Source organism: Marmota flaviventris, chromosome 19 (genome assembly GCF_047511675.1).
Source record: "Marmota flaviventris isolate mMarFla1 chromosome 19, mMarFla1.hap1, whole genome shotgun sequence".
Classification (NCBI taxonomy): Eukaryota; Metazoa; Chordata; class Mammalia; order Rodentia; family Sciuridae; genus Marmota; species Marmota flaviventris.
The window spans coordinates 5,427,358-5,455,248 of NC_092516.1; the positions used below are offsets into that span (position 1 = coordinate 5,427,358).

General features: G+C 45.3%; 2 protein-coding genes and 1 long non-coding RNA gene across 8 annotated transcripts in view; 1 reads left to right on the forward strand and 2 right to left on the reverse strand.

The window, feature by feature from the left end:
- Positions 1–6,568: 6,568 nt before the first annotated feature.
- Positions 6,569–20,183, forward strand: Nmral1 (NmrA like redox sensor 1). Of its 4 annotated transcripts, XM_071605786.1 has the most exons (7): positions 6,569–6,656; positions 6,869–6,929; positions 9,063–9,301; positions 10,486–10,735; positions 11,597–11,764; positions 18,917–19,014; positions 19,903–20,183. In XM_071605786.1, the coding sequence occupies exons 2-7, from the start codon at positions 6,890–6,892 to the stop codon at positions 20,080–20,082; spliced, it is 975 nt and encodes a 324-aa protein (XP_071461887.1). In that variant the 5' UTR covers positions 6,569–6,656; positions 6,869–6,889; the 3' UTR covers positions 20,083–20,183. The 4 variants fall into 4 exon arrangements, with proteins under 4 accessions (XP_071461887.1, XP_071461886.1, XP_027796602.2 ...); XM_071605785.1 differs by lacking the exon at positions 6,569–6,656 and having other exon boundaries at positions 6,722–6,929; XM_027940801.2 differs by lacking the exons at positions 6,569–6,656; positions 18,917–19,014 and having other exon boundaries at positions 6,725–6,929; positions 19,903–19,996.
- On the reverse strand, positions 12,011–18,547 carry LOC139702975 (uncharacterized). 2 transcript variants are annotated; one of them, XR_011705531.1, is made up of 3 exons: positions 18,198–18,547; positions 13,986–14,270; positions 12,011–12,448 (listed from the first exon to the last, which is right to left on the reverse strand). It is a non-coding gene; the product is annotated as an uncharacterized lncRNA (long non-coding RNA). The 2 variants fall into 2 exon arrangements; XR_011705530.1 differs by lacking the exon at positions 18,198–18,547 and adding an exon at positions 17,147–17,453.
- Positions 20,184–24,197: 4,014 nt separating the features above from the next.
- Positions 24,198–27,891, reverse strand: part of Dnaja3 (DnaJ heat shock protein family (Hsp40) member A3) — a 28,624-nt gene continuing 24,930 nt past the window's right edge. Inside the window, exons 11-12 of one of the 2 annotated variants that reach the window (XM_071605796.1) lie at positions 25,214–25,327; positions 24,198–24,583 (exon numbers count right to left, since the gene is read on the reverse strand). In XM_071605796.1, coding sequence (XP_071461897.1) covers positions 25,227–25,327 — 101 coding nt within the window. In that variant the 3' untranslated portion in view covers positions 24,198–24,583; positions 25,214–25,226. The remainder of the gene's footprint in view (positions 24,584–25,213; positions 25,328–27,891) is intronic. The other variant, XM_071605797.1, reaches the window with a different exon arrangement.

Below are 27,891 nucleotides of genomic sequence, written 5' to 3' on the forward strand. Positions count from 1 at the left end.
ACAAATCACATGACAGCATTGGCAAAAATGTGGCAAATACCCAGTGTTCCTGGGAATTTACTGAGGAAGGGGGAACAATTTAACAAAATTCTATTAAAATTTAATATCCAATAATTCCACTTGGGGAATGGAATTACTTTTTGAGGGGCGTAGCTATTCTAGAGGCACACTTTGTGACACCAAAGAGGCACAAGCAAGAAGGTCACTGCCATACATAAAATGATACTCCTGTTAAATAAAAATTAAAGGAGGCCATTGTTTTGGACTAAGCTCCTGTACTAGGCCCCAGCAGACCAAACTAAAAATCAAAATGTCCCCTTTGGCTACAGTTTCACTTTACTAAACTTAAAAAAAGCCTGTTTATGTAAACTTCCAAGAAATTCAGCATAGGGATGCAGTGGCTCATGCCCGTAATCCCAGCGGTTTGGGAGGCTGAGGCAGGAGGATAGTGAGTTCAAAGCCAGCCTCAACAATTTACTGAAGCCTTGAGCAACTCAGTAAGACCCTGTCTCTAAATGAAATTTTAAAAAGGATTGGGGTTGCAATTCAGTGATTAATGAAAACATTAATTTAGGGAGATAACCAAATTTCCCTAACAGACCAGTTTCAATGGACAAGATAATGAAGTTCCCTCTGCCCTGATCCTTACCTAAAATGAAAATTCCCTCTGCCTTAATCCTTACCCAAAATGTAGCCTGAGGTGACCTAATGTTAACCAATCAGTTATTTTTCTATTGTTCTGTCTCCCTGTTACCACTTTACAAGGAAAGTGACTTTGAACTGATCAGTCTTTTTTTTTTTCTCCCTGCTTTCTTTAGTCCTTTACTGCTGAGCTCTTCAGAACACTTATTCTATTTTATGAGATCAAGTTGTGCAAAATTCTAGAACTGAAAAGCCAAAAAGCCAATTAAGATCTTTAAACTAGGGGCTGGGGATGTGGCTCAAGCGCGCTCCCCTGGCATGCGTGCGGCCCGGGTTCGATCCTCAGCACCACATACAAACAAAGATGTTGTGTCCACCGAAAACTAAAAAAAAATAAATATTAAAAAAAAAGAAAATTCTCTCTCTCTCTCTCTTTAAAAAAAAAAAAATCTTTAAACTAGGACTGGGGCTGGGGTTGTGACTTAGCAGTAGAGTGCTTCCCTAGCATGCATGAGGCACTGGGTTCGATCCCCAGCACCACATAAACAAAAAACAAACAAACAAAAATCTGTAAACTAAATCATTATAATTCAGTCTGTAACTGTGGTCTATTTTATACTTCAAATAGAGCCCTTGCTGTTCTGCCACTGCAACTTTTTTTTTAACTTTTTATAGTCATTTTTTGTTGTTGTAGTAGATGAACACAATACCTTTCTTTATTTATTTTTATGTGGTGCTGCGGATCGAACCTAGTGCTTCATCCCAGTCCCATGCAACTTAGTTTAAAAAGGACTGAAGGTTATGGAAATGACAACTCCCCAAACAGTATGGCCTGACAAGAGGGAGGGTGGAAAAGACAACACACTGATAACATTGATCCTTTCCCAGTAACAGGACAATCCCTGGGAAGGAGATGTCCATCAAGTCTAAAAATGACAATCTCTGGGAAGGAGCTAGAACATCAATCCTTCCCCAAATAAATCTTTTTTCAGTGACAGTACTAGACGTTCATCCTTGCCCAGTAAAAACAAATGTCAAATTCTCACGACCTGTTCTCTGAATGTCCAAACTGATATTCTGTTAACATCTGTCTTCAATGGTTAAGTCAGCTCCCACTGTGTATCCCATGTAAACCTGTACCTCCCCAGTAACCGTGGCCATTTTCTATCCAGAAATGCCTCAGTGCCTGATTGATTGACTCTGCTGTGGAATAGAGGGAAAGGAAAGCTTGCTGATCGTTTTGAGGAGTCCCAATGTGGTCATAATGGTGCCAAAACTGTGTTGGTAATTTTTTTAACCTTTTTTTTAGTTGTAAATGGACACAATTTCTCTATTTATTTATTTTTATGTGGTGCTGAGGATCGAACCCAGCGCCTCACATATATGAGGTAAGTGCCCCACCACTGAGCCGCATCCCCAGCCCCTGTGTTGGTAATTTTTGTTACAAGGACAGGTTTCTCTTCTTCCTGCTCCTCCCTAATCTCTCCTGCTCTGTAATCTCAGGGGAAACAGGATCACCTTTCTTTCCCATCCTAGGCAGATTTAACTATCCTACAGCACACACCCACCACAGGAAAGAAGTAATTCAAACTTGGGGATGGCACCAGAAGATCTCAGAATTGACTATGTGCCCAATTAATAAGTGAATTATAACTCTGTCAAAGAATTCGTGGAATGTAGCCTTTGAACCACCTTAAAAAAAAAAAGCCCTTTGCTCCCCTAGATGGGCAGAATCACAGCCTCTGGGACTAGAGTCCCCTGTGCTTCTCCTTTGCTAGTAAAGCAAGAAAACTTTTTCCTTTTTCTCAAAATCATGTTCTCATTATCGAATTGGTATTTAGGATGAGGACCAAGCTTTTGGTAATAGGTCCTACTGTCACCAGAAGAGGTCTGAGGAGTTCCCAGAGAGGGGGACCTCAACTCAGGACCACTAGGGTTCTTGACTAAAGAAATGAATTTAAGGACACATTGGTTTGAGACACAAACAAAAATTTGTTTAGGAAAGCAGAAACATTCAAGGAAGAATGCTGGTCATCTTAAGAGAGGCATTTTGGAGTTCTCAGCTCTTCCTTTAAAGGAGAGTTGGTGAGGGGTGTGTGTTGGGGTTTGACACTGGTCAGTGCCTAAAAGGCTTACTATTCCTGAAGGTGAGATAAAAAGGACTTCAAAGAATTGTGTTATGCTGGGGAAAGGGGAGGGAAACTGGCCACTGCCTCCTCTCCAGTTTATATTTTATTTTTGTACGGGAGATTTAACTCAGGGGCACTTAACCAGTGAGCCACATCCCCAACCCTTTATTTAGAAATAGTGTCTTGCTAAGTTGCTTAAGGCCTCGCTAAATGCAGAGGCTGACTTTGAACTTGCAAACCTCCTGCCTTAGCTTCTGGAGCCCCTGGGATTACAGGATGAGCCACTGCGCCTAGCTCATTTCCCATCTTGAGATAGGGATCAAAACAGAAAGGATGCTGGGCTTGGTGGCATACACCTGTAATCCCAGCAGGTTAGCGCAGAAGGCTGGGGCAGGAGTTCAAAGCTAGCCTCAGGAAAAACGAGGCGCTAAGCAACTCAGTGAGACCCTGTCTCTAAATAAAATACAAAATAGGGCTGGGGATGTGGCTCAGTGGTCTCGTTCAATCTCTGGTTACCGCCCCAACAAAAAAAGAAAAAGAAAAAACCAGAACCTTGGTTATTCTGAAATAAAGGTATGTACTCAGAGTATCTGAAGAAATCCATCTGCCCACTATGCACACAACCTCTCCTGGAGGCACAGTGTGGTTCTCCATGCTATTCCATGGCCTGCCACTGCCCAGGACTATGTGAACAATAAAATATCCGAGCCCCTCTACTGAGTCCTCCAAGTCTCTTCTTTGGGATCAGTGAACAGTATGCTGCAGCTCTTGCAGCACAGAGGTTGAACAGTGGGTATGGGAAGATGTGTGGGATGACATCAGTCTGACCATTTCAAGACAGTTTGTGCTGGCCTGGTTGTTCTCAGGGTCCTCAGGCTTGAGGTAGAATAGGTACAAAGGAGACAAACAGGAAAGTAACGAGAGACTGCAGTTTAAGTCTAAAAGCTCCACAAACACCCTCACCTTCACCTCCAAGGCTGTTCTGTTCTCTGCTGTTAGCAAGAACTTGACACAAGCAAGGCCATTTTGAAATGTATCCTCTGTCTTAGAACAAGAATCACCACAAAGTCACTCTGACTCAGCCTAACCTAAACACCACCAACACCATGCAAAGAAACCCCGAGGTCTAGCAGCACAGAGAAAGGAAACTGTTACCTGGGACTGAAATCCTGAAGACACAGTAGGTCACCCCTGGAGGACCCTTCCCTAATAATGCCCCTAGTAAATAGCCTAAGTGCAAAAATCCCCCCAATCTCTCACTCCCCTCTAGTCCAGATTGTAAGTGGAAGATGGATCTCCATCTCCTGCCCATGCCCACAGATTTGTCCCAAATAAACCTGTTACTAAGGAGCCTCCTCTCCTGTTTTCTTCATTCAGTTCTTTCTTTACATCCTCCAGGCCTGAATTCTTAAAAAGTCCAATAAATCTTAGAGTACTATAAATCCAGTTGAGTGGTTCCTATATAATTTTGTTAGTTTACAGAATGTATTTTTAGATTAATTAAAACAAGCCTAGGAAGAAGTATGGTTAAAGCCCCATAGTATGGGTATAGTCCAAGTGCTACACTAAGTAATAGGCACCTGAGGATCTGGAGACCCAGATCCCCATGAGCTCCACAGTCAAAGAAATGGAGCTCATTAGCCTGACACCACCCCTTATGTGTGTCAGGTTCACCATTTACCAGAGTTCCTTTAAAAGTATCCTGAGGCCCCCAAAAGCATCTCCCCCTCAAGTGCCCGCTCTCCCTTTCCCTGTGAGTGTGTATCCTGCTGTACCGTTAACTTTTCCAAATAAATCTCACTTTTCTAAATAAGTCTCTACACGTGCCTCTTTTGACACACCCTGAAATTCATTTCTGTGGTGTAAGTCAAGAATCTCTGCCAGGGCTGAGAAGAGCTTCAGACCTCATCCGGTGACAGGCTGACATGGTTTACATTATCTGATCTATAGATAATGTTGGAAAGTCCCTAAATTATGTTTCTTTTTTTTTTTTTTTTTTTGTATTGGGGATTGAACTCAGGGGCCCTTTACCATTGAACTACATCCCCAGTCCTTTTTATTTTTTACTTGGATATAAGGTCTCACTAAGTTGCTTAATAACCTCACTAAATTGCTGAGGCTGGCCTCAAACTATCCATCCTCCTGTCTCAGTCTCCTGAGTTGCTTGGATTACAGGTATGAGCCAACTGAATTTGGCTTCAAAATGTTATCTTTCTACTTGTTCATGTTGAGTTGTTTAATGCATTCAAAAGCAGGAAAGGACCAGGCACGGTGGTGCACTTCTGTAAACCCAGTGGCTCAGGAGGCTGAGGCAGGAGGATGGTGAGTTCAAAGCCAGCCTCAGCAAAAGTGAGGCGTTATGCAACTTAGTGAGACCGTGTCTCTAAATAAAATATAAAATAGGGATGGGGATGTGGCTTAGTGGCCGAGTGCCCCTGAGTTCAATCCCCAGTACCCATTAAAAAAAAAAAAGGCAGAAAAGGTTTACACACTAGAATGACAGAGGGGGCCGGTTTCTTGACTATTATGCACCACTCCTCACCTAGCACGTGTGAGGCCCTGGGATTGGTCCTCAGCACCACACAAAAATAAAGGCATTGTGTCCACCTACAACTAAAAAAATATTAAAAAACAAAAAACAAACAAAAAAAAAAAAAACAGGGGCCTAATGTTTTCTCTGATAAGTGGATGCTAATCCATAAGGGGGGGCATGGGATGAGTGGAGGAAATTTGGATGGAGCAAAGGCAGGGAGGAGGAAAAGGAGTAGAAAAGGCGGTGGAATGAGAGGGACTTTATTACCCTAGGTATGTGTATAATTGAACGAATGGTGGAATGGTGAGACTCTACTTCATACACAACCAGAGAATGGAAAAATTCTGCTCCGTTTGTGTACAATGAATGGAAGAACTTTCTACTGTCATGTATAACTGATTAAATTTTTAAAAAAACTTCTGGGTTATGTTAAATGCTAGATCACAATAGATCACAAGGAAAATAGCCTCAGTTTTAGTTTGATTTCCACTGTAAGTGCACGACCAGTAGGCTGCAGCATCCAGTAGGTGTTTTTAAGTCAATCAGTAAATGTTTGAAGCCTCTACCTTGTCCCACAAATCATTTCCGGTGCTAGGAATCAAGGGTGAAGGACAGACCTCCAGACTTGATCTGGAGGCACACACTTGTAATCCCAGCGGGTTAGAGGTTCATTCCACACTTTGGAATGAGCGAATGGATGAATGAATGAATGAATGGGAAAATGAGTACTTTGAGCCACTCATCAATAACTTCACACATGCAGAATGACAGGGTGAACACAAAGAAATCGCACATTTCTGTTAAAAAAAAAAAAATCCCGTGCAAGTGGTGACATCTTCAAAAGTGAGTCAGGCCTGAGACAATGGTTTTAAACGTTTCTATGATGATTTTAAAATCGTATTCAAATATTGTTAAGATTTACTGCTGTTTTGGAAAATTTTGAAGTGGAAAGTGCTCAGGTTTTGACAGTCCATGTACTAAATCCTTAAAGTAATTGACATTAAAATGAAAAAGAAAAAAAAAAAAGTAAATCAGGCAAATCCGGCAGACAAAATAGGGACTCAGGGCGGGCTAGAGTCATGAACCTAGATTTAAATTATCTTTAGGTGACAGCCAGGATTTGAAAATGCACAAGTTCACGCAAGATAAAGAGGCAAATTATCATTATTATTATTTTTTTCTTTTCTTGCTTTACCGGGCTGGAATCCAGCGCAGCGCCCTCCAGCCACGTGCGCCGGGGTCACAGCAGATCTGCACCCCGCGGCGCACGCTCCGCGCGGGCTGGGAGAAGCTCCGGGGCGGGGGCCTGCTGGAGCGGCTGGAGCTGCGGGTGGCGCTGCTCGCCCCCTCGGGTGCGCGCGATTGCAGGGCTCAGCCCGGGTGGGAGAGGGGACCCGCGGGCTGCTGCTGGTGGGCGGGCCGGGGGAGGGTCCCCGCGCCGGAAAGCGCCCGGTGCTGGGGGCGGGCCTGGGCCTGGCCTACCTTGTCCCCGCGCTGCGTTCGGAGCCGAGACCCTGCCCGCCCCCAATCCGGCGCCACCACTAACCCGGGCCTCTCGTGGCAGCTTCACTCCCGCTAGCGCCTCATGGCCGCCAAGAAACTGGTGGTCGTTTTTGGAGCCACAGGTGAGCGAGGCACGAAGCGGGCCCCGAGCGCGCAGGGCGCGGAAGCCTAAGCGCGGCGCGGACGCGGGAGCAGGCTCTGGGGCAGGGGGCGGGGGAGGGTTCCGCGCAGGGGGAGGATTGCCTTGGAGTTACCTTTTAAAATATTAGCACCGCGATCCCGGCAACTCGGGAGCCCGAGGTAGAGGACTCCAAGGTGGAGACCAGCCTGGGCACCTTAGCAAGACCCTGACTCAAAATAGAAGGGTCTGGGGGTGTAGTTCAGTGGTCCAGCACCTTAGAGCAAAGTAACAGTGATGAGGGTGATGTTCCAGGCGGGCCTGTTGGCACACTCCTGTAATCCCAGTGACTCTGGAGGCCAGGGAAGAAGGATCGCCAAGTTTGAGGACTGCCCGGGCAATTTAGTGAGATTACTTTCAAAATAAAATTAAAAATTCAGTGGCAAAGTACCCCTGGGTTCGATCCCCAGTACTTGAAAAAAAAAAAAATTGCTCTGGATACCAAAATTAAATTTTCCCTCCTTACTGTTCCATCAGTTACCAAGTTTCTTGAGCTTGCTTTCTAACGGTATAGGCTCGTGCAAGTAGGTATCACTTTTTCAGCTGGAAGCATTGTATTTTGCTCGTACCTGTTTTTTTTTTTTTAATTTCATATATATTTATTTATCAAATCCTTTTGTACTTTTTTTTTTTTTCCTTTTTCGGTGCTGGGGATGGATGCCAGAACCTGGTGCATGGTAGACTAGCTTAGATCACTAAGCTACATCCCCCAACCTGAGGGATGGTTTTTATTTTCTACCTTTTGGTTGTTTTAATTTAATCAATTATTATCATTGTTTTACTGAGAATTGAATTCAGGGCACCCCCAGTTTTTCTTTTTTTTAATTTTATTTTTAGGTACCAGGGATTTAAACCAGGAATGCTTTACCATATAGCCACATCCCCAGCCCTTTTTTTGTATTTTATTTAGAGATAAGGTCTTGCTGAGTTGCTTAGGGCCTCCCTAAATTGATGAGGCTGACTGTGAACCGGCAATCCTCCTGCCTCAGCCTCCCCAGCCACTGGGATTACAGGCATGCACCACCACACCCAACTCTTTTTATTTTATTTATTTATTTATCTATTTAAAGAGAGAAAGAGAATTTTTCAATATTTATTTTTCAGTTTTCGGTAGACACAACATCTTTATTTTATTTTTTTATGTGGTGCTGAAGATCGAACCCAGCGCCCCACGCATGCCAGGCCAGCGCATTACTGCTTGAGCCACACCCCCAGCCCCTCTTTTTATTTTTGATACAGGGTTTGCTAAGTTCTCCAGGCTGGCCTCCAATTTGTAACCCTCTGCCACAGCCTTATGAATAGCTGTTGGGATTACAGCAGTGCACCACTATGCTAGGCAGTGATGTTTTATTTTTTAAACCAAAGGGTAGCTCATGACTATTGATGCATCATTTTATACAAGTGAAATATTCCATAGTTCAATTTTATCAAACTTCAGTATTTATTTATTTATTGGTGCTGGGGATTGAACCCGAGACTTTGAGCTTGCTCGGCAAGTGCTCAAAATCCATAAAGACAAGTAAATTATTAACTGGCCAAGGCTGGGGACAGAGGAATGGGGAATGATTGTTAATAAGCATGAGCTTATTTTGGGGGTGAAAAAAATGTTCTAGAATCGGATGGTGGTGATGGCTGTACAGCTCAGTGAATATACTAAACACCACTTGATAGAGGTGAATATTATAGTATTATATCTCTGTAAAGCTGTTATTTTTAATCTTTTAATGAACATCATGCATAAAAAGATTTCCTGGGTGTTTCTTGCTGTGGTAACCATTCCCTTCTGGGCTCTAATGGCAGCTCCAATGCTGTTTTGAGAACCTCCTCTCCTACTTTTTGCTCCAGAAAGCCCAGATGGGAAGAGCTATCTACTGGGGCAGGTGTGATGCTGGAGGTCTTTTTTTTTTTTTTTTTTTTTTTTAATATTTATTTTTTAGGTGTAGATGGACACAACACAATGCCTTTATTTTTATGTGGTGCTGAGGATCGAACCCAGGTCCCGCCCGTGCTAGGCGAGCGCTCTACCGCTGAGCCACAATCCCAGCCTGATGTGGAGGTCTTTATGAACCCTTCACAGGTGCCCAGGGGGGCTCAGTGGCCCGCACGCTTCTGGAAGATGGGATGTTCAGGGTTCGAGTGGTGACCCGGGATCCTGGGCAGAGGGCAGCAAAGGAGCTGAGGATGCAAGGTGCTGAAGTGGTAAAAGGAGATCAGAATGACGAGGCCAGCATGGAGCTGGCCCTGACTGGGGCTCATGCCACCTTCATTGTGACCAACTACTGGGAGAACTGCAGCCAGGAGAAGGAGGTCAAGCAGGTGAGGGCAGGGAGGGAGGCCAGGGTCAGGGCCAGGAGCAGCTCATCTTGGGAGCGCTCTATCCTAGCTGGTCCTGGGAGGCAACTCTGACTTGCCTTTCCCTTCTTCTTCATGCTGCTGTTCAAGCTTTGATGGGGGACCAACCTTCTAGCACAGGAACCCTTGGGGACCAACCTCATCCAGCCACAGCACACAGTGGACAAAAACAAATTCCCTGGTTGGCATTTGTTCTCAGTCAGTAATCCTGAGAAACCTGTGTGAGTCACTGTAATAAGTGATTATAATCCAGGTGGTTTAAAACCACAGAAATCTAGCTCACAGTTCTAGAAGCTAGAAGTCCAAAATCAGGGTGTCCTGCAGGTAACACTCCCTCCAAGGGCTGCAGGGAGAATCCTTCCTCACCTCTCCCAGCTTCCGGTGACTCCAGGCCGTCCTGGGCTTTGGGTACATCGCTCCAGTCTCTGCCTCCATCTTCACCGGCCTTCTGTCTCCTCTCTTCTTGTCATTTAGGGACTATCTGCTTAATCAAGGATGATCTCATCTCAAGATCCCTAACTGCAAAGATCTTTTCTCCAAATAAGGTCACATTCACAGTTTTCCAGGGGTGCAGACATGGGCATATCTCTTTGGAGGCCACCATTTAATCCTCTCACAACCTCATGTGGCAGGTGTCATGTTTTTCCAGTGGTTGGAATGTCTGCATCACTGGTCCTGGAGGTACAGCCAGTGTGTTGCAAGGCCTCAGTAGAGTTAGAACCTCAGCAGCTGTGCACTTAGCAGGAGCTGCAGTACCTCCGAGGTAGACCTCAGGTATCTCCAAGGAAGTGGGCTGAGTTCCATGGACAGGATGGTCAGGCCAGCAGAGATTTGATGTGGAAGTTGAGTGGGCCTCCTCACAGCCCAGCCCACATTCCCTCCCTGAGCCTGGTGGGTTGCCATTGAGAACCACCTGAATGATGTGGAAAAGTGACTCCAGAGCCTGGTGGTTCAGGCCTTACAATTCTGTGTTCATGGGTGTGTGCTGGGGGTAAGCATCATTCTGGAAGAGGGGGCTTCCTCTGGGATAGATGAGCCTAGCTCTTAGCCTCACAGATGTGGCAACTCTGGGATTAGAGCTAGGGTAGAAGATTGTGGTCAGGGACATGCATCTTCCTTTTAGCTTTGTGATTTCTTCTGTCCACCAGGGAAAGCTGCTGGCTGATCTGGCCAAGCGCCTGGGCCTCTGCTACGTGGTCTACAGTGGCCTGGAGAACATCAGGAACCTGACGGCTGGGAGGCTGGCAGCAGGCCACTTTGACGACAAAGGGGAGGTGGAGGAGTACTTCCGAGACATTGGTGTTCCCATGACCAGTGTGCGGCTGCCCTGCTATTTTGAGAACCTCCTCTCCTACTTTTTGCCTCAGAAAGCCCCAGATGGGAAGAGCTATCTGCTGAGTAAGGGCCCCTCCCCAAGCACAGTGAAGCAAAGTTCTGACTGTGAAGCTGCAGGTGTAGAGGAAAGCAGGCTTACTGTCAAGATTGTTCTGGGTCCAAGTCTTGGCTCCCTCACATTGGGCCTGTGACTGTTCCACAGGGACAGTGAGGAAACCAACCAGGTGGTACTGATGGGTGATTTCTCCAAGTAATAATAACTGCAGACAGCAGCACTGTTATTATTACTTCTTCAAAGAAAGGAAAGGGGGTTGGGAGGATGGCCCAGTGGTATGTCCTGATCCCCAGCATTGCAAAAAAAAAAAAAAATTTAAAAGGAAGGTTTGGATGGTAGGTTTCAGTTGTAGATTTCAGTGGGAACATCTGGTCTTTTTTGTGCCTGTTGGCCGGTCTGTAAATAGGGGCTCTGGCTTGGAAGGAACCTCAGGCAACCTACATTCTGCCAGTTGGTGGTCAGATTAGAGCAGGATGCACTGGAGGCCAGAGTGGGAGGGGCCAGGTTCAGCTAGCCCCTCTTCACACTGAGTGTTAATGCCACTACCCTCATGTGAGGACATAGGCACTGCCAGGGAGCCTAGCCCACCTGGTAAGCAGAGTCTGGTGCCCGTAGTGGCCTGCTGTACCACCCTTTAGAGTTTGCAGAATTGTTGTGAGAAGTTCACCTTATCAAGGATTCTGAGTTGGACTCATCCCCTCAGGCTCCTGGGTGATTTGAAAAGGCACCACTTTTGCTGGCTGATGAAGGACCCAAGGGCTCCTGGCATCACACCTGGACACTGACTAGTGCTGATATGTGTAGGTGCCCAGTAGACTAACTCTGGGCTCTGACCATGCCAGCATGTCTCTTTACCCACCACCCCCCAGACTTGCCCATGGGTGACATCCCCATGGATGGTATGGCTGTGAGTGACCTGGGTCCTGTGGTGCTCAGCCTGCTGAAGATGCCAGAAGCATATATCGGGCAGAACATCGGACTCAGCACCTGCAGACACACCGCAGAGGAGTATGCCGCCCTGCTCACCAAGCACACAGGCAAGACTGTGTACCATGCCAAGGTGGGCTCCTCCCTTCTGGGGTGGGTGAGGTCCCAGGTCTTGCCAGGCAATTCCACAGCCTCAACAGGTCCTTCTAACTCTCAAAGGGGCCTTTTTGGGTCTAGGGAAGTAGTAATTAGGGCTCTCCCTCTACCACGCGGCCTGCGCAATGGTTTCATTAATGAGGTTCTAGGCATAAAGTTAGTTAGAAGAGATCGAAATAAAACACACAGACACAGTTACCTTATTTCTATTGCTAGGTCCGAGACGGCTCCCCTCTCTGGCTCCGACCTCTAACCGCCCAGCAGGGCAGCAAGGATTACTCAGGGCTAGCAGGAGAGAGAGAGAGTGAACACGCCAGGGAGTAGCCTTTTATTGGGGAACAAGAAATTCAGGGGATAATTCCATCCAATGAAGGTTGAGGGGGGACTGCACTCCAAGGTCAGGGTCAGTGATTGGGCCCCTGGGGTCAGTGGTCAGTCACACCCCCACACGGACGGGTTCTCTCATCAGGAAAGGGCCGGGAAAATTCCGACACAGCCAGAAGCCTCAGACCCTTAACGGGAGTCGCCCAGTCACGTGTCAGGATGGCTTCCCACATATTCCCCCTTTCTATTCTTAAAAATGAGGCGGCGGTTCACTCTTTGGAGTTTCTGTATTCTTGTTCCGAAGACTCGCCATCCTATAATTATAACACAAAAGAGAATTAACAGCAAAGAGAATAATCCAATAATGTACCAGGCCGAGTGTTTAAGAATATTTCCAGGGTTGAATCCATTTAACTCCTTCAATATTTGGTTTGCCAGAGAAGAAGGATCTGAAAAATCAGCTTTATTATTTTGAATGTCTTGGATATGGTGATGAAGTTCCAGAATATCCAAGCTATTATTACTATTTTGCCAAATACCTAATAAATGGTTTTTAACCTTCTCCCAATCCCAGAGAGAAGCATTGTACTTGGCAGCTGTAACACAAACATACTTATAATTGGCATGGCATTTAAGCCTTTCCTTAAATTTTAAGGCTGAAAGTTCATTACCTATGTCTATAACAGTCGCCTCTAAGGCGTTTAATTTAGTCTCAATCCTTTCATCAATATTTACTTGATTACGCAGAGCCTTGGAAGTATTTTGAGCTAAATTATTAAGAAATTTGGCATGCTGAATATTTTGAGACAATGTCAGAGACGCAGAGACAGTTGAGGCAATAAAGGAGACTAGCGCCAAAACACCAACAATTATAACTCCAATAGCACTTTTTGGTCTTGCTAACTGGGCATGAATTTGCTGTAAGACTTGTAAACCAGTATCAGCATACCATGGCTCTGAAATATTAGCAGGTAATAAAACAAAAGAGGGCTGATGAAGTATCAGCACTCCTTTTCCTCCATTATACCTAGTAATACAATTGGTTAGGTTACATTTATTACAAGTAACAATATATCTGTCATCTATCCATTTAACTTTTACATTTCCAATAATTAAAACATAAGGAGATTGGACACAGGCTCGTAAGCCATAGCAAGATCCCTCTTTACAGTTCTTGCCAACAAATTTTGGTAAAGGTTTGTCTGTAAAATGTAAGAATTCTGAGGCAGCAATTAAACGCCAAACATCTTTCTGAACTCCTCCTTTACTATAAGTCAAAATATTACTAACAAATCCTGCAGGTGTCATAGCAGAATTTCTTCGTAATTGTCTTTTATCAATTTTTGGAGACCAGTCTAAAATATACCCACTATCTTTAGACACCTTATGTTGTACAGGAAAGGTATTTACACAATCCATCCATCTAGGAAAGGTGCCAATCTCAATTGTAGAACTATTTGGACAGTGGGGCATCCGTGGAGGTTTTGCAGAAATGACTGGCTTGTTATGGGAAAGTCCCATCTTAATTACTGATCTAGTATAAGGTCTTAAGTCCCCATAAAAAGAATTATTTGTCAGTCTATGTCTACCAATCGCTGTCTTTTCTTCGAATGATACTTTTAGACAGCCGGCATGTTTATCATGTGACCAACACAAAGGTAATTGGGCACTGTAGCCAGAATAATTAAATCTAGTCACATGATTGGGAGTAATATGGGTATCTGTAAATCCTCCCATCATGAATGAGTCATTAGTAAATACTGGAATAGATTCTCCAGTCCACACAGCTGGGTGTACCAGGGGTGGATCTGGGAAATATGTCCAGTAAGTGTCTACTTGATCCCCCTTTACCTGACAGCCCAACAGGGCAATTACTGTTGCTACCATCATCACTGGGGTCCTGTTCTCTCCTAGGTGTCGAAGTATTCGGGAAGCCTGGGTTGTTAGCTTCTTCAAGTCTTCCCATGAAATCAGCTTTTCGGCTGGGTCAATCTGGTCTTTCTTCATCCTTTTCCGATATCTCCTCCTTCTGGATAGGGCCTCCTCCTGGTCAATCCTCAGTCACTTGAATCTGGGTTCTATCTCTTCCATGTCTGATAGCACGTTCAGGTACCCAAATAGGACGAAATGCACCTTCTGGGAAAATACAAGCATGACCTCTACCCCACATTATCACTGGGTCTGGGCCCTTCCACTGACCAGTCTGTAAATCTTTCCACAAAATTCTGCCTAAAGGGCCTGTTACTGAGGGAGACATTTGTCTCTCAGCAGCAGTGTGACCTTCTGCGTCACAGTTTAAAAAATTTAAAACAAACAAGGCATGATTAAGGCTATTTTGGGGAGTCATAAACCTATTCCCCCCCTTTAATTTTTGTAATTGAAGCTTAATAGATAAATGAGCTCGTTCCACAATGGCTTGGCCTTGAGGGTTATAAGGAATTCCTGTTTTATGATTAATTTTAAACTCTTGGCAAAATTGTTGAAAAGAAGAGCTTACATAAGCTGGAGCATTATCTGTTTTAATCTGCATAGGGCACCCTAAAACAGAAAAAGCTGCTAGGCAATGAGAAATTACATGTTGAGTATTTTCCTTAGTACGTGCTGTGGCAAAAATAAATCTAGAATAAGTGTCCACTATGACATGTACATAACATTGCTTACCAAATTGAGGAATATGAGTTACATCCATTTGCCATATTTGATTTGGTTTTAATCCACGGGGATTTACCCCTGATGGCAGAGATGGAGTGTGAATAACACACTTAGGGCATTGGCTTACAATCTGACGAGCTTGTTCTCTAGTAATATTAAATTTTTTACGTAAGCTAGAAGCATTTTGATGATGTAAGGAATGGGAAGCTAGTGCACAGTCATATGAAGACATCTGTTGACAAAAAGCTACTAATTTATCAATCTTGTCATTACCAGAAACTAAGGGTCCTGGAAGATTAGTATGAGCCCGTATGTGCCCTATGAAACATGGGTACTTTCGCATTAGCACTGTCTTTTGTAAATTATGAAATAACTCAAATAACTCTTGTGATGAAGTATACCCAATAACTGAAGTTTCAATATTTTTAGTAACTCCGACTGCATATAAGCTGTCAGAATAAACATTAATAGGCTCATTTGAAAAGTAATTTAAGGCACAAATCAGAGCTTGAAGCTCTGCTCTTTGGGCAGAAGTATAAGAAGTTTGTATTACCTCTGTGTGAACACGACTATAAAAACCTGCTTTACCTGAGTTGGAACCATCCGTGAACACTGATAAAGCTTCATCTATAGGATGTGCACGTACAATCTTTGGAAAAATAAGTGACGTTAATGATGCAAATTGTATAATCTTATCACGAGGATAATGGCTATCTATCTGGCCAGGAAAATCAGCAAAAGCTATCTGCCATGAGCTAGAAGTTTGAAAAAGCCAATTAGTCTGTTGAATAGAAAATGGAATAATTATGATATCAGGCTCAGATCCAATTAATTGTAAAATCCTAGTTCTACCTTTAATTACTAATTGAGCTATAGAATCATGAAAAGGAATTAATGTCTTTTGAGGAGAGTGGGATAAATAAATCCACTCAATAACTCCTAATCTTTGCCATATGGCTCCTGTTGGGGTATGTTCAGTTGGAAATATTAATAAATACACTATTTCTTTAGGATCAACTCTAGTAAGCTGTGCATTTTTAATTGCATGTTCAACTCTCCTTAAAGCCATTCTAGCCTCTAAGGTTAGCTGACGTGGAGAGGTTGGAGAGGGATTTCCTTGTAATATCTGAAATAAGGGACTTAAATTAGAAGTAGTTAGTTTTAAAGATGGCTTCAGCCGATTAGTATCTCTTAAAAGCCTTGAAAATCATTAGGGGTTTGTACGGAAACTGTTCGTTTCGCTCCGGTAAAATTAAAGATGGCGGCCCCCATGGTCGGCGCGATGACGTCACATTGCGCGACCACCTACTTCCTCATTTTCGGCCCGGGGGCGGGCCGACCGGAAGTTTGTGTTCCGGCCAGGCGGAAATGATGACAAGAAGGCGGGCTCATCCGCGCCATCTTGATCCGCCGGATGGGGCTGAGCCTTGCAATATCTATTATCGCCAGTAGATGGAGCCCTGAACTTAGAATTGCGCATGCGACAATCCCGCGCAAAATGATTATTTCTCCCGCAAATGTAACATTTTCCGCGGGGTTTTCGTACTAAATCCTGTGGTTTCAAAGTTTCTTTTATTGCTGCAGCTAGGGCCACTGTTTGTAAATGAGTAGAGTCTATGTCAGAACATAAGCGAATAAACTCAGAAACTGTCCCTTTTTTACGGTGCGGTCTAAGAATATCCTGACAGTATTTATTTGCGTTTTCGAATGCCAATTGCCTAACAATGAACTCACTCGCTCCCGAGTCCCCGATTGACCTGTTTGCAGCCTGGTACAACCGGGCTACGAAATCTGAGTAAGGTTCACTCGCACCTTGCCTGATTTTGGTAAGAACTAAATTGGACTGGTCCTTGGAGACAATCTGCCTCCAGGCACGTTTGGCACAATCAGTTATTTGATTGTACACTACAAAATCATAATTTAACTGTCTTTCTAGGTCAGTAAATTCACCTGTCCCTAGAAACATTTCTACTGGCGTTTCTATATCCTGTCTTTTGTTCTTTTCTGCCTGTTCAGTACAGAAATCAGTCCAGTAAGTCCTCCAAAGTAAGAAATCTCCCCCGCTCAGACAAGATCTGGCTAAAGAAATCCAATCGCTAGGAGGAAGGGATTGTGAGCAAATATTTTCTATCAGGCTCTGTACAAAAGGCGAATTGGGACCATACGTCTCACATGCACTTTTTAGTTCCTTAATGGTTTTAAATGGGATTACAGCATGAACTCTAACTCTCTGATCTTGTTCATTAACTTGCTCAAAAACTGGAAAAAGTTGAAAACCGCTAGTATCCTCCCCATCTTCCTGTGCTTTCTTAATACCTCGCTGGAACGGGGTAAGAAAAGTCATTGTTAACCCAGCGCACCTGTTAAATTTTGTCCTTTTAGCAGGTACCGGCCGAATTCGAATAGTCTGGACAGGCGGTGTTAAACGCAGCCTGTTAAGATTCCTCTGTAAGTCCTGAATTTCCATGTCTGATTCTTCTCCCTCAGATTGCAAGTCATGGTCAGACTCTGTACTATCGTCATTTTGAATTTGGTTTTCTAAACCACGTGGCGGAGAAGAACTCTGAGCCCCTCTAGGAATCTCTTCCGGATTTTCCTCTGTAGGAAGATCCTCTACCTCTTCCTGAGGGCTTTCTAAGATCTCGGAGGTTTGTCCTCTATGATATTCGTCCCTAGAATCTCCCTGCGGGCTAGTCTGGTCTTGCAAGTTTAAAGTCACATTCCTAACCTTGGGTTTGGCTTTTAGCGTTGTCTTTGTTTTTAAACGGCCTAAGGGAAAAGGAATTAACTTAGCCTCAGGCGAATTTTCCATTTGAATAGACTTAATAGCCCTTTGCAAGCCTTTTAACAGGTCTTCAGGGGGCCACGAACTTTGACCCATATATTCAAAAAGACAAATTTCTAGAGCTGTCCAAGTTTTCTGAATACTTTCTATGCCTCCAGGTAGTTCATTAGAAAAATAAACTTTTTGTAACTTTCTTCCTAATTTCTCCCAAGTAGATAAATTTGGAGACTCTTGTTCACAAAACCAAGGACAATATTCACCTACAATCTTTAAGAATTGTAATAACTGAGCTTTCTTTATCTGTTTTCCTTTCTGATTAATTATACTGTCTAAAATACTCAGATACATTTCCTTATCCGTAGAAGTTGAATTTCCCATTTTAATTAATTTAACGTCTCTTTCCTTCAATAGCTCCAGGTACTTTTGTGACCCAAATTGTCACCTCTTCCTTTATCTTTATCTTTATCCTTATCTTTATAGCGCGCTCCCACTCAATCTAACTAATCTAGAATGCCCCACGTTGGGCGCCAATTCTACCACGCGGCCTGCGCAATGGTTTCATTAATGAGGTTCTAGGCATAAAGTTAGTTAGAAGAGATCGAAATAAAACACACAGACACAGTTACCTTATTTCTATTGCTAGGTCCGAGACGGCTCCCCTCTCTGGCTCCGACCTCTAACCGCCCAGCAGGGCAGCAAGGATTACTCAGGGCTAGCAGGAGAGAGAGAGAGTGAACACGCCAGGGAGTAGCCTTTTATTGGGGAACAAGAAATTCAGGGGATAATTCCATCCAATGAAGGTTGAGGGGGGACTGCACTCCAAGGTCAGGGTCAGTGATTGGGCCCCTGGGGTCAGTGGTCAGTCACACCCCCACACGGACGGGTTCTCTCATCAGGAAAGGGCCGGGAAAATTCCGACACAGCCAGAAGCCTCAGACCCTTAACGGGAGTCGCCCAGTCACGTGTCAGGATGGCTTCCCACATCTCCCCACTCTGAGCGAGGCAAATCTAAATCCATTGTCATGGTTAACATGCTGTGCTGTTCCTGTGTGACCAGAATGAAATTTCTGGCTATGTGTTTTGACCAAGGATACAAATTTTCATAAAGAAAGGACAGTAGAAACCTAGGCAAGGCAGGCTAAAGACACAGGGCCCACTGGGCTTCTCTGTAGGACATGTGTTGAAGGGGAGCAAGTGGGGAGGATAGAAAGGCCTAACCCTGTCCCTCTTGTCCTGCCTGGATGGGCAGGAGGCATTCCCATCTCCTCCTCTCCCCACTGACCCTCAGGCTTCCTGACCAGACCCTTGAGTGCCTTCTTTCTAATGTTTGTTGTTTGCATTACAGAAGACATTAAGAAAATATGGGAAACAATTTCTAGGACAAGTCACCCTCAGAACAGCAATGGGGAAGTTGGGGGCCAGGTTCCCAGACTGTTTCAACATGTGAGCTTGGGACCTGTCCTGACCCGTCTGCCTCCTTATTTGTCAAATGGATATATTATAGTTTCCACCTTGTGCTGTTGTGAGGACTAAATGAAATAATTGATGTTAGGGCTTTCTTAGCAGAATGCCTAGTGCCTAGAAAATGTATATTAAGTGGCCATGTGTTATTTGTTCATTTAGACAGTGAGACTGAAGAGCTATATTCCCAGACCTTTTATTTTGAAACAAGATCTCACTAAGTTGCTGGCCTTAAACTTGTGATCCTCCTGCCTTAGCCTCCTGCATTGTTGGGATTACAGATGTGTGCCACTGCACCCAGCACCATGTATTATTTATTTATTTATTATTTTTTTAAAAAAATATTTTTTTAGTTGCCAATGGATTTTTAACTTTGTATATGTGGTGCTGAGAATCGAACCTAGGGCCTCTCACATGCTAGCCAAGCACTCTACCACTGAGCCACAACCCCATTCCCACCATGTATTATTTTTTTAAAAAAGAGAGCAACAAAGGCCTGGGTTGGGCTGTTGGGTTGGCTGAGGAGGTAAGGTTCAGTTTGGGAGGGAAAGGAGAGTAGCTCTGGCTTTTAGGCATGGAAGTAATGTTGCAGGCTTCTCATTTGGAAGGAGCCCAAAAGCTTTCATGAGTCAAGATCTCATGATCTTGAACAGTCTTTAAACTGACTAATCAGGTAGCTTTTGAGGAACTGTGGTTTCTAAACTTCATCTCTGAAGTAGAATGTTTTCAAGTGACCATGTGTTGAGGACCCCAGTTGGTGACCAAGAGGCTAGTAGCAGCTCTGGGTGAAGCAGGTGGGAAGACCTTAGCCCACCTGCTTCCCTGGTGTGTTGGAGGAGGCCAGATATAGTAGCCTCCCTTTGTTTCCAGACAACTCCTGAAGACTACGAGAGGCTTGGCTTTCCTGGGGCCCGTGACCTGGCCAACATGTTCCGTTTCTACTCTCTAAAACCTGACCGAAACATTGAGCTGACCCTGCAGCTCAACCCCAAGGCCCGGACGCTGGATCAGTGGCTGGAGCAGCACAAAGGGGACTTCACCCAGCTGTGACCTACCCACTTTGCAGCCCCAAGTCACGAGATGGGAGGCCCAAAGGCACAATAATTTCTTGTGCACAAAATATTTTTTTCAATAAAACCACTGTTTTCACAGATGGCTTCCAAAAGAAAAAGGCTTTGTTTCTGGGATTTGGTTTTGGGTGGCAGCTGCTAGGACACAAACAGCATGAAAATTCTAACAGGAAGCATCAAATGCTTGAGTTTGGGGCCCAGTCTCTGTCCCTCTGCAATAAAGGTAACCACGTGGGGTCTGGCTGAAGGAATCGTGGGTAACTGAAGATGGAAATGTTAAAGTTAAGGCAAGCACCCAGCTAGGGGTGTAGCTCAGTGTTACAACGTTGCCTACCATGTCAAGATCCAGTGCTCAATCCCCAGTACCATGATAAAAACGTTTAGTTTAGTCAAAGCAGGTGTGAGATGGGCTGTGATGGAGCACGCCCAATCCCAGTAGCTGAGGCAGGAAGATTGTGAGTTCAAAGCCAGTCTCAGCAACATAAGAGAGACCATAAGAAGTTTATCAAGACCCTATCTCAAAGTAAAACAATTTCTAGACATATGTATGAGGATGTGGTTTGCAGCAGGGGGTGGGGGTGGGGAGCCCCAATCCATCGAGAGTGGCTGTGGATTCCCCAGGTTACCCCTTGGCTGTAGCTGAGAAACCACTGCCCTTTCACTCTTCACTCTCTAGGCATTAAGGCTGCAGGCCATGCCCTAGACCCTTCAATACTGTTGACTTTTGTGTGTGTGTGCTGGGAATGAATCCAGGAGTGCTTTACCATTAAATTACATCCTCAGCCCTTTTTATTTTTAGAGATAGGTTCTCACTAAATTGCTTAGGGCCTGGCTAAGTTGCTAAGGCTGGCCTTGAATTTGTGATGCTCCTGCCTCAGCTTCTAGAGTTGGCGGGATTATCTGTGTGCTCCATCATGCCTGGCCAGAACTGTGGACTTTTTAATGTAAAGTTCTACGCTTTTTATTTTTCTTTTTTGCAGTGCTGGGAATGGAATTCAGGGCCTTGTGCCTGCTGGGCAAGTGCTCTACTGCCACCCCCAACCTGTGCGGGCAGCTGAACTTAAGATCGCTCGCGTGAATTTGCAGGGACACCAAGTAAAACACAAACACACTTTACCTTTACACAAGCTTCAGGACGGCTTCTCTGCTCTTGGCCTCAGGCTCTCCAAAAGCGAGAGAGAGCGAGCACATTCGGAAGTGAGCTTTTATTGAGGGGACTCTTTGTTCTTAGAAAGTTCTATCTAAGAAAGGCCAGAAGGGGCAGGGTTACAAGGGACACATGAGTGTAACTCAACCCTCGCGGGTAATGCCTACATCTGAAGATGCCTTTGCTCTCAGAGCTGGGACAACGCCCAAGTCACCACAAATGTAGATTGGTCAGAGCCCCTTGCTTCAGGACTGGAAGGCATGGGTCATTCAGAGTGGCTCCCCACACTCTACCACTGAGCTACATCCCCCAGCCCTATATAAAGTGTGTGAATGACCCCCTTATGGCCCTTAAAGAGTCACACTTAGAAGATAAGTACAGATTTGATAGTTTATTAATAAGCAGGAGTGATTGAAAATGCCTCTGTAAAGCTGTCCAGCTGCCATGGTCCATTTTCAGTGTGTTCACACTGCTGTTGGACAGGAAGGATCGTCAGTCTTGGCACAGATGGCTGGAAGATAATTGTGCACATTCACTGAGGGGTTCCAATGATAGGGAAGGATGCAAAGGCCAGTGAGTGGAACCAACAGGGCTGACTGTGAGGAGGGCAGCTCAGGCTGGAGACCAGGGGCTTGAGTGGGAATGGGGCTGAGACCAACTGGCCTTGTCTACTCTGACTGCACCTTCCCTGTTCCTATTCTCAACCCCCAAAGGCTCAGTGACCTGGAGATAACTTTTTTGTGTGTGTTAAGGATAGAACCTGGGGTGCTTTATCACAGCCACACCCCCAGCCAGTTTTTATTTATTTTGAAACTGGGTCTTGCTAAATTGCTCAGGTTTGCTTTGAACTTCTGAATCTTCTGCCTCAGCCTCCCAAGCAGCCATTTTTGTATTTAAAATACATCTTTTTGCACCCCAGCCCAACTCAAAGGGAGCAAAGAAATCTCAAAACAAAACTAAGGAGCCACATAGAAATAAACCAACCCTAATCCTGGAAGCAGCACTTAATTCTGCAGTTGTTCCAGGGCCACTTTTCAACACCATGAGGGAAGGAGGCTTCAGCACAGCAACAATGGTGTCTGTAGCCAGAAATTCCACCTTCCTCTTTCAAAGACTCCAGACTTACGCTTTCCAAGGACAGGATGTGAATTAGGCCCAGCTGACTTCTCCAGGAACAGACCTACACTTTCTTGACACTCTGTCCAACCTATCACTGCATCCCCAGGGCTTGTGTAGTAGTCCCTAGCCCAGTGGACGTTCACAGCAGGAAGGCAAGAAACACTGTTGAATTAAATACTGGCAAGTATCCAAGTTCACCAAATGTCACTTTTTTTTGTTGTTGTTGTTTTGTACTAGAGATTAAACTGAGGGGCACTTAACCACATCCTCAGCCTTTTTCTTTATTCTACTTAAGAGACAAATCTCTGAATTGCTTAGGGCTTCACTAAGTTGCTGAGGCTGGCTTTGAACTCTTGATTCTCCTGCGAGGAGGGCAGCTCAGGCTAGAGACAGAATCAGCAGGGGCTTGAGTGGGGGTGGGGCTGAGACCATCAGGCCTTGTCTACTCTGACTGCACCTTCCCTGGCCCACCCTCCCAATATTTTAGCAAACACTAACCACTTCTGAGCCTGCCTTATACATCAGCTCTTACCCCATCTCTACCCAGCTCAGGGAACAATCTCAACACCTTCCTGTTCAGCCTAGACCACTGGGGCGGGCATGAGCTGTGTGCCAGGACCTCCAGCTGTGCCAGGGACCAGGTGTCTGCTGAGTGCCAGACTAGTTAAATCATGATACACATTTCTCTTTTTCAGTACTAGGGTGAGCCCAAAAGGCACTCTACCACTGAGCTACCTCATAAGCACTTTTTATTTTGAGACAGGGTCTTGCTAAGTTGCTGGCCCTGAACTTGTGATTCTTTTGCAGTTACAGGTTTGAGCCACCTCTTCTGAGATAGGGTCTTGCTAAGTCATCAAAGCTAGCCTTGCAATTTCAAGACTCTTGCCTTAGCCACCTGAGTAAGCCTAAGCAGAAATTTTAGTGTTTGAAAAAACAAACAAAAACCCACCAAGACTCTTAAATCAGCCCTGTCAGTGCCCTTGATTCATTGTGTTCCGAAGGATTTGACCACACTGATGAAGCCAACTGACTCCAGTCACCCCTGCTGAGCCACATGCAGAAGGCTGTCCGAACTCAAAGAAATGACCACAATTTAGGTTTTAAATATCTTTTGCAGTAGATAATCTTATTTACATTAATACATAATCACTTTACATTCTTAAATCAGACCCTAACAAATGCTTTAATGTTGTAAATTATAAAGAGAAAAAAGGAAACTACTGAGAAGTGTTCTTCATTAACCTGCATTACGCTAGCTCTAGCTTGTGGCCCTTGAAATGCAGAAACCACAACATGCTACCAGCAGTGTCTAGGGACAGGGCGTTTGCTCTGACTGCACGGTGCGACCTTCTTGGCTGAGGTTGTGCTTTCTTCTTCAAACACATAGGAAAAGACAATGATTCTCAGCACTGAGTAATCTGAACATGCATGTAAGTGGGGAGAACCAGGCCCCTGGGCTGACATGGCCTTTTGAGGTAAGGCTTTTTGAGTTACCTCAGTGAGCCAGGTCTGCCCAGCAGAGCTACAGCTGCCATGGCTCAGGACGGCAGGAGGCCCTCCACTCCCATTGCCCAGACAGCGGGACAAATGACGAGTAGAACCTCCAGGATCCTTTGGCCTTTCAGTGTGGCTGCCCAGGCCCCCAGCACCCACTTTCCAGCGGCTTGGTACCTTGAGGAATTAAAAACCAACTCCAAGAGGAGTGACTGATGTCTCTGCAGAGGCTGTTAGCGGAGGACGGTTCCTGGGGAAGCCAACCTGTCAAGAAGGACTCATTCTGGGACCTCTGGAGGTTTGCTGTGAGAGAAATTAATCACTTCACAACTTGGTACAGTTTAAGGCTTCATTTTTAAGCTGTGAGCATGGCCTTTAATTCTTTTAACTAAGATTTCCACATTTGATTCCAGATTTGAGTTTTAGTACTGCAAGAAGAGTCCAACTGCCTTATCCTGCCTGAGCCAGAAGAGGCAAGTCACCTACCCATGGACAGGAAACTTCCACTAGTCCCTGGATGCTACATTTTACTGTCCAGGGGCTGTCCACCATGGCCTTTCCTGTAGAGGTGCTGTCACATGGTTTTGCTGTTGCCAGGCAGTCCTGAGGGCTCTGTAGGCCAGGTCTCAGGGCTGCTGTTCAGGAATCCTCCCATCTCTGAGGTGCCTTGGCCACCAGAAGAGGCTGCTGCTCCTGGCCTAGTTTCCAGTGGACCGTTTTCCTAAGCCAGGGAGACAAACAGTTACATGTCAGATGCCAGAACACATCCCTGTGGAAGAGCTTTCATTCACCTTTGGGAAGTGGCTGTGCAGACAGGGTCAAAAGTCCTTAGCACCAGGGATGAGCATAAAAGTCTCTGTGTCCAGAGACACTGCAAGTGCTATGCCTACAGCAGCCCCCAGGTTTGCACAGTGCTGCACTGCCCAGGCAGGATGGGCAGCCATGAAGCAGGGGGAAAGTGGAGGAGATCTGAGTTCTAGGCCTGGCTCCACCACAAGTTGTCCTCTGTGACCATGGACAAGCTGGTCCTACCACTGTGGGACAGAGAACCCCTGGGAACTGGTGTAGGAGCATCATGAGGCAGCCTCCCCAAACACAAGCTCTCCAGTAGAGTCTGAACTGAGTTCAAACCCAAGAGGCCGGCTGCTGCAGCCTGGCTCAGCCCTGTACTGAGTGGCTGCCACACTCTGCTTCCATGGGTGGAGAGGCTGTTAGATTTACCATGCCTCCAACTGGTATCTCTTCCAGCTCTTTTGATTGGGTATGGGGTATGATGTTGGTTAAAGTGAGAGAAAACAGTGATTAGTTCATAGAGGGAAACAAAGGGAAGGAACCTCACAAGTTTTCCTACCTCGGCTGGGATATCAGGAGGTAAACATTTTCTTAAGTTTGGAAAGGAATCCCTCGTCCTCCCCAGCCTCACTCCTAGCCTTGCTTCCTGCGGAGCTATCCATGGTCCTGCCACCTGGGCACAAACAGCAGAAAGAACCAGGGTCAAGGGGTCAAGGGCACACACCTCCAGGTGTCACATCCCAGACTCCCACCTACCCACACCTGGCTACCAGGGGCCTGGCACTTGAGAAACGTCCAAGCACCACCTCTAGAAGAGTGGGGACCACTCCCAAGCTGGCAAGGGCTGTCTCAACTGGTCAAGCTACAGTTTACACACACTGTAATCTTTAGGATAAGCTTATAGGTAAATTTAGATGGGCAAAAAAACAACAGGGATACAGAGAGGGTAGGTGGTCTACCCAAGGACACAGAGCCAGCTAACAGGAAGTAGAGCTCAGTTCAAACCCAAGCTGCCTATCTCCAAAGCTTAGGCTCATAACCATCTATCCAACTGGCCAGAAGGCAAGTAATACCAAGAAAAGATCCTATTTCTAGGACTACTGAACCAGGTTCCATACTGTGCATGTATGCCAAAACACACCCCCTAGCAGTGAGGGGCCCACTGCCACACTGATCCCTCTGATGTGTACATTTCATTTCATCTATCACAACACCTGTGGGGAGTCTATGTCTCCCCAAGCAACCTCCTCACACCTAGTACCTATAACCCCTGCTGCTCTGGAGAAAAGGCAGTTGGGCTGATGTTTCTTTAGGGCCCAGGCCAGGACTCCCAAGGAGGTACTGCAAAGATGTGTTACTTTAAGGATCTATAAGGTCTCAATAGCCCCAGTGTTCTAACTGCAGGGCATATTCTCAGTGTGCCAACAGAGTGAAAATGGTCAGTCCCCAAGAGCTTAGTCTGAATCAAACAAGGCCTTGGAATGAGAAGCCCATAGCTCAGAGTGACAGTCCCCAAGCAGGGGTAGAGCAGGGTCCCTAGGGTACAGGAAAAACAGTGGGACCAAGGATCATTCCTCTGATCTAGCATGTTCTCAAAGCTCATGTGCGTCCTCAGAGAAGGAATGGGGACCCAAGCAACACACTGAGATGTAGGCAACTGTCCAAACTACTGGGGCCACGTCCAAGTTTAAGAGCTGCACATTGAGGACCTGGCTCTGTACAGCACACAGCATGCCTCAGAAGCTGCCTTGAGGTCAAGAAGCCAAGTGAGGCCTCTCTCAGTTCTTCCCATCCCCTTCTTACAAAATGGATTCTAACACAATGTATCCACAAACCACAAGTTTTACTCCTATACCTCCCAAGACAAGGGCAAACAGGATTTTTAAATTTTGTTAATGTCCTTGGTAAGTGAAGAGCAAATCCTGGTGTGCGATAAGAGTGTGGCAAATTATGAACTGTTGCTGATGGAGCTTCTCATATGTGCTAGGTATTATGCCAGAGGCTTTACCCACATGACCTCATTCAAACACACACAGCAACTCTGAAGTAGCTCTTAACTACTATTATCTCCTGCTTACAGATGATGAAACTGAAGTTCAGAGAGGTAATGATTTACCTAAATCTTCACAGTTACTGACAACAGAGCTGGGATATGGATTATCTGATATCCGGACTCAAGCTCTTAACTAATCAAGTGGGGCACAAAAACACTCAACAACTGCTGTCGCCCACTTTCCTTGTCCCCTGGGTGAAAAGGATAACAGTTAGGGGACTCTTTTCTTAAACCAAGGAGACAGTTACATTTCTGATGCCAAAACACATCCCTGTGGGAGAGCTTTCATTAATCCCTGGAAAATGGCTATGCAGAGAAGGTCAAGAGCCCCAGCATTAGGGATGAGCACAAACATCCCTGTGTTCAGAGACACTGCAGTGTTCCAGTGCTATGCCCATAGCAGCCCCCAGGTTTGCACAGTGCTGCACTGCCCAGGCAGGATGGGCAGTGGGACAAGAAACAGCTTGTGCTCCATGGTCACAGCTGTACTTGAGCCACAGTGGTCAAGGTCTGGGAGAGCTAGAACAAGCACCTGGTTAGCTGGTTAGTGGCACAAAGAGCGCGCGCGTGCACGCGCACACATACACACAAGCCACACAACAAAAACCAAGCCAGGTATGGTGGCACATATGTGTAATCCACTGATTTAGACTGTGAGGTAGGAGGACTTCAAGTTCAAGGCCAGCCTTGGCAATTTAATGAGAACCTATAAAAAATAAAAAGGACTAGGGATATAGCTTAGTGGTAGACTGCTTGCCTGGCACTCAGGTGGCCGCAGGTTCAATTCCTCATAACAAAACAAAAAGACATGTACGCAAAGATTCTTCTCACCTTCTACTCCTGGAGTAGCACTCTCAGCTCTATTTTATTTTATTTTCTGCAGCACTTGGGGGTGAACCCAGTACATTACATATACCACTGGCCTGAACTACACCCTAGCCCCAATTCTATTTTATTTTATGTTTTTTATTTTTATTTTTTAAGAAGAGAGGAAGGAGGCAGTCACATTTGATTTAGAGCTTAAAGGTTGAGAAGGGTTTTCTTTCTTTCTTTTTTTTTTTTAAAGAGAGAGAAAGAGAATTTTTTAATATTTATTTTTCAGTTTTTGGTGGACACAACATCTTTGTTTGTACGTGGTGCTGAGGATCGAACCTGGGCCGCACGCATGCCAGGAGAGTGCACTA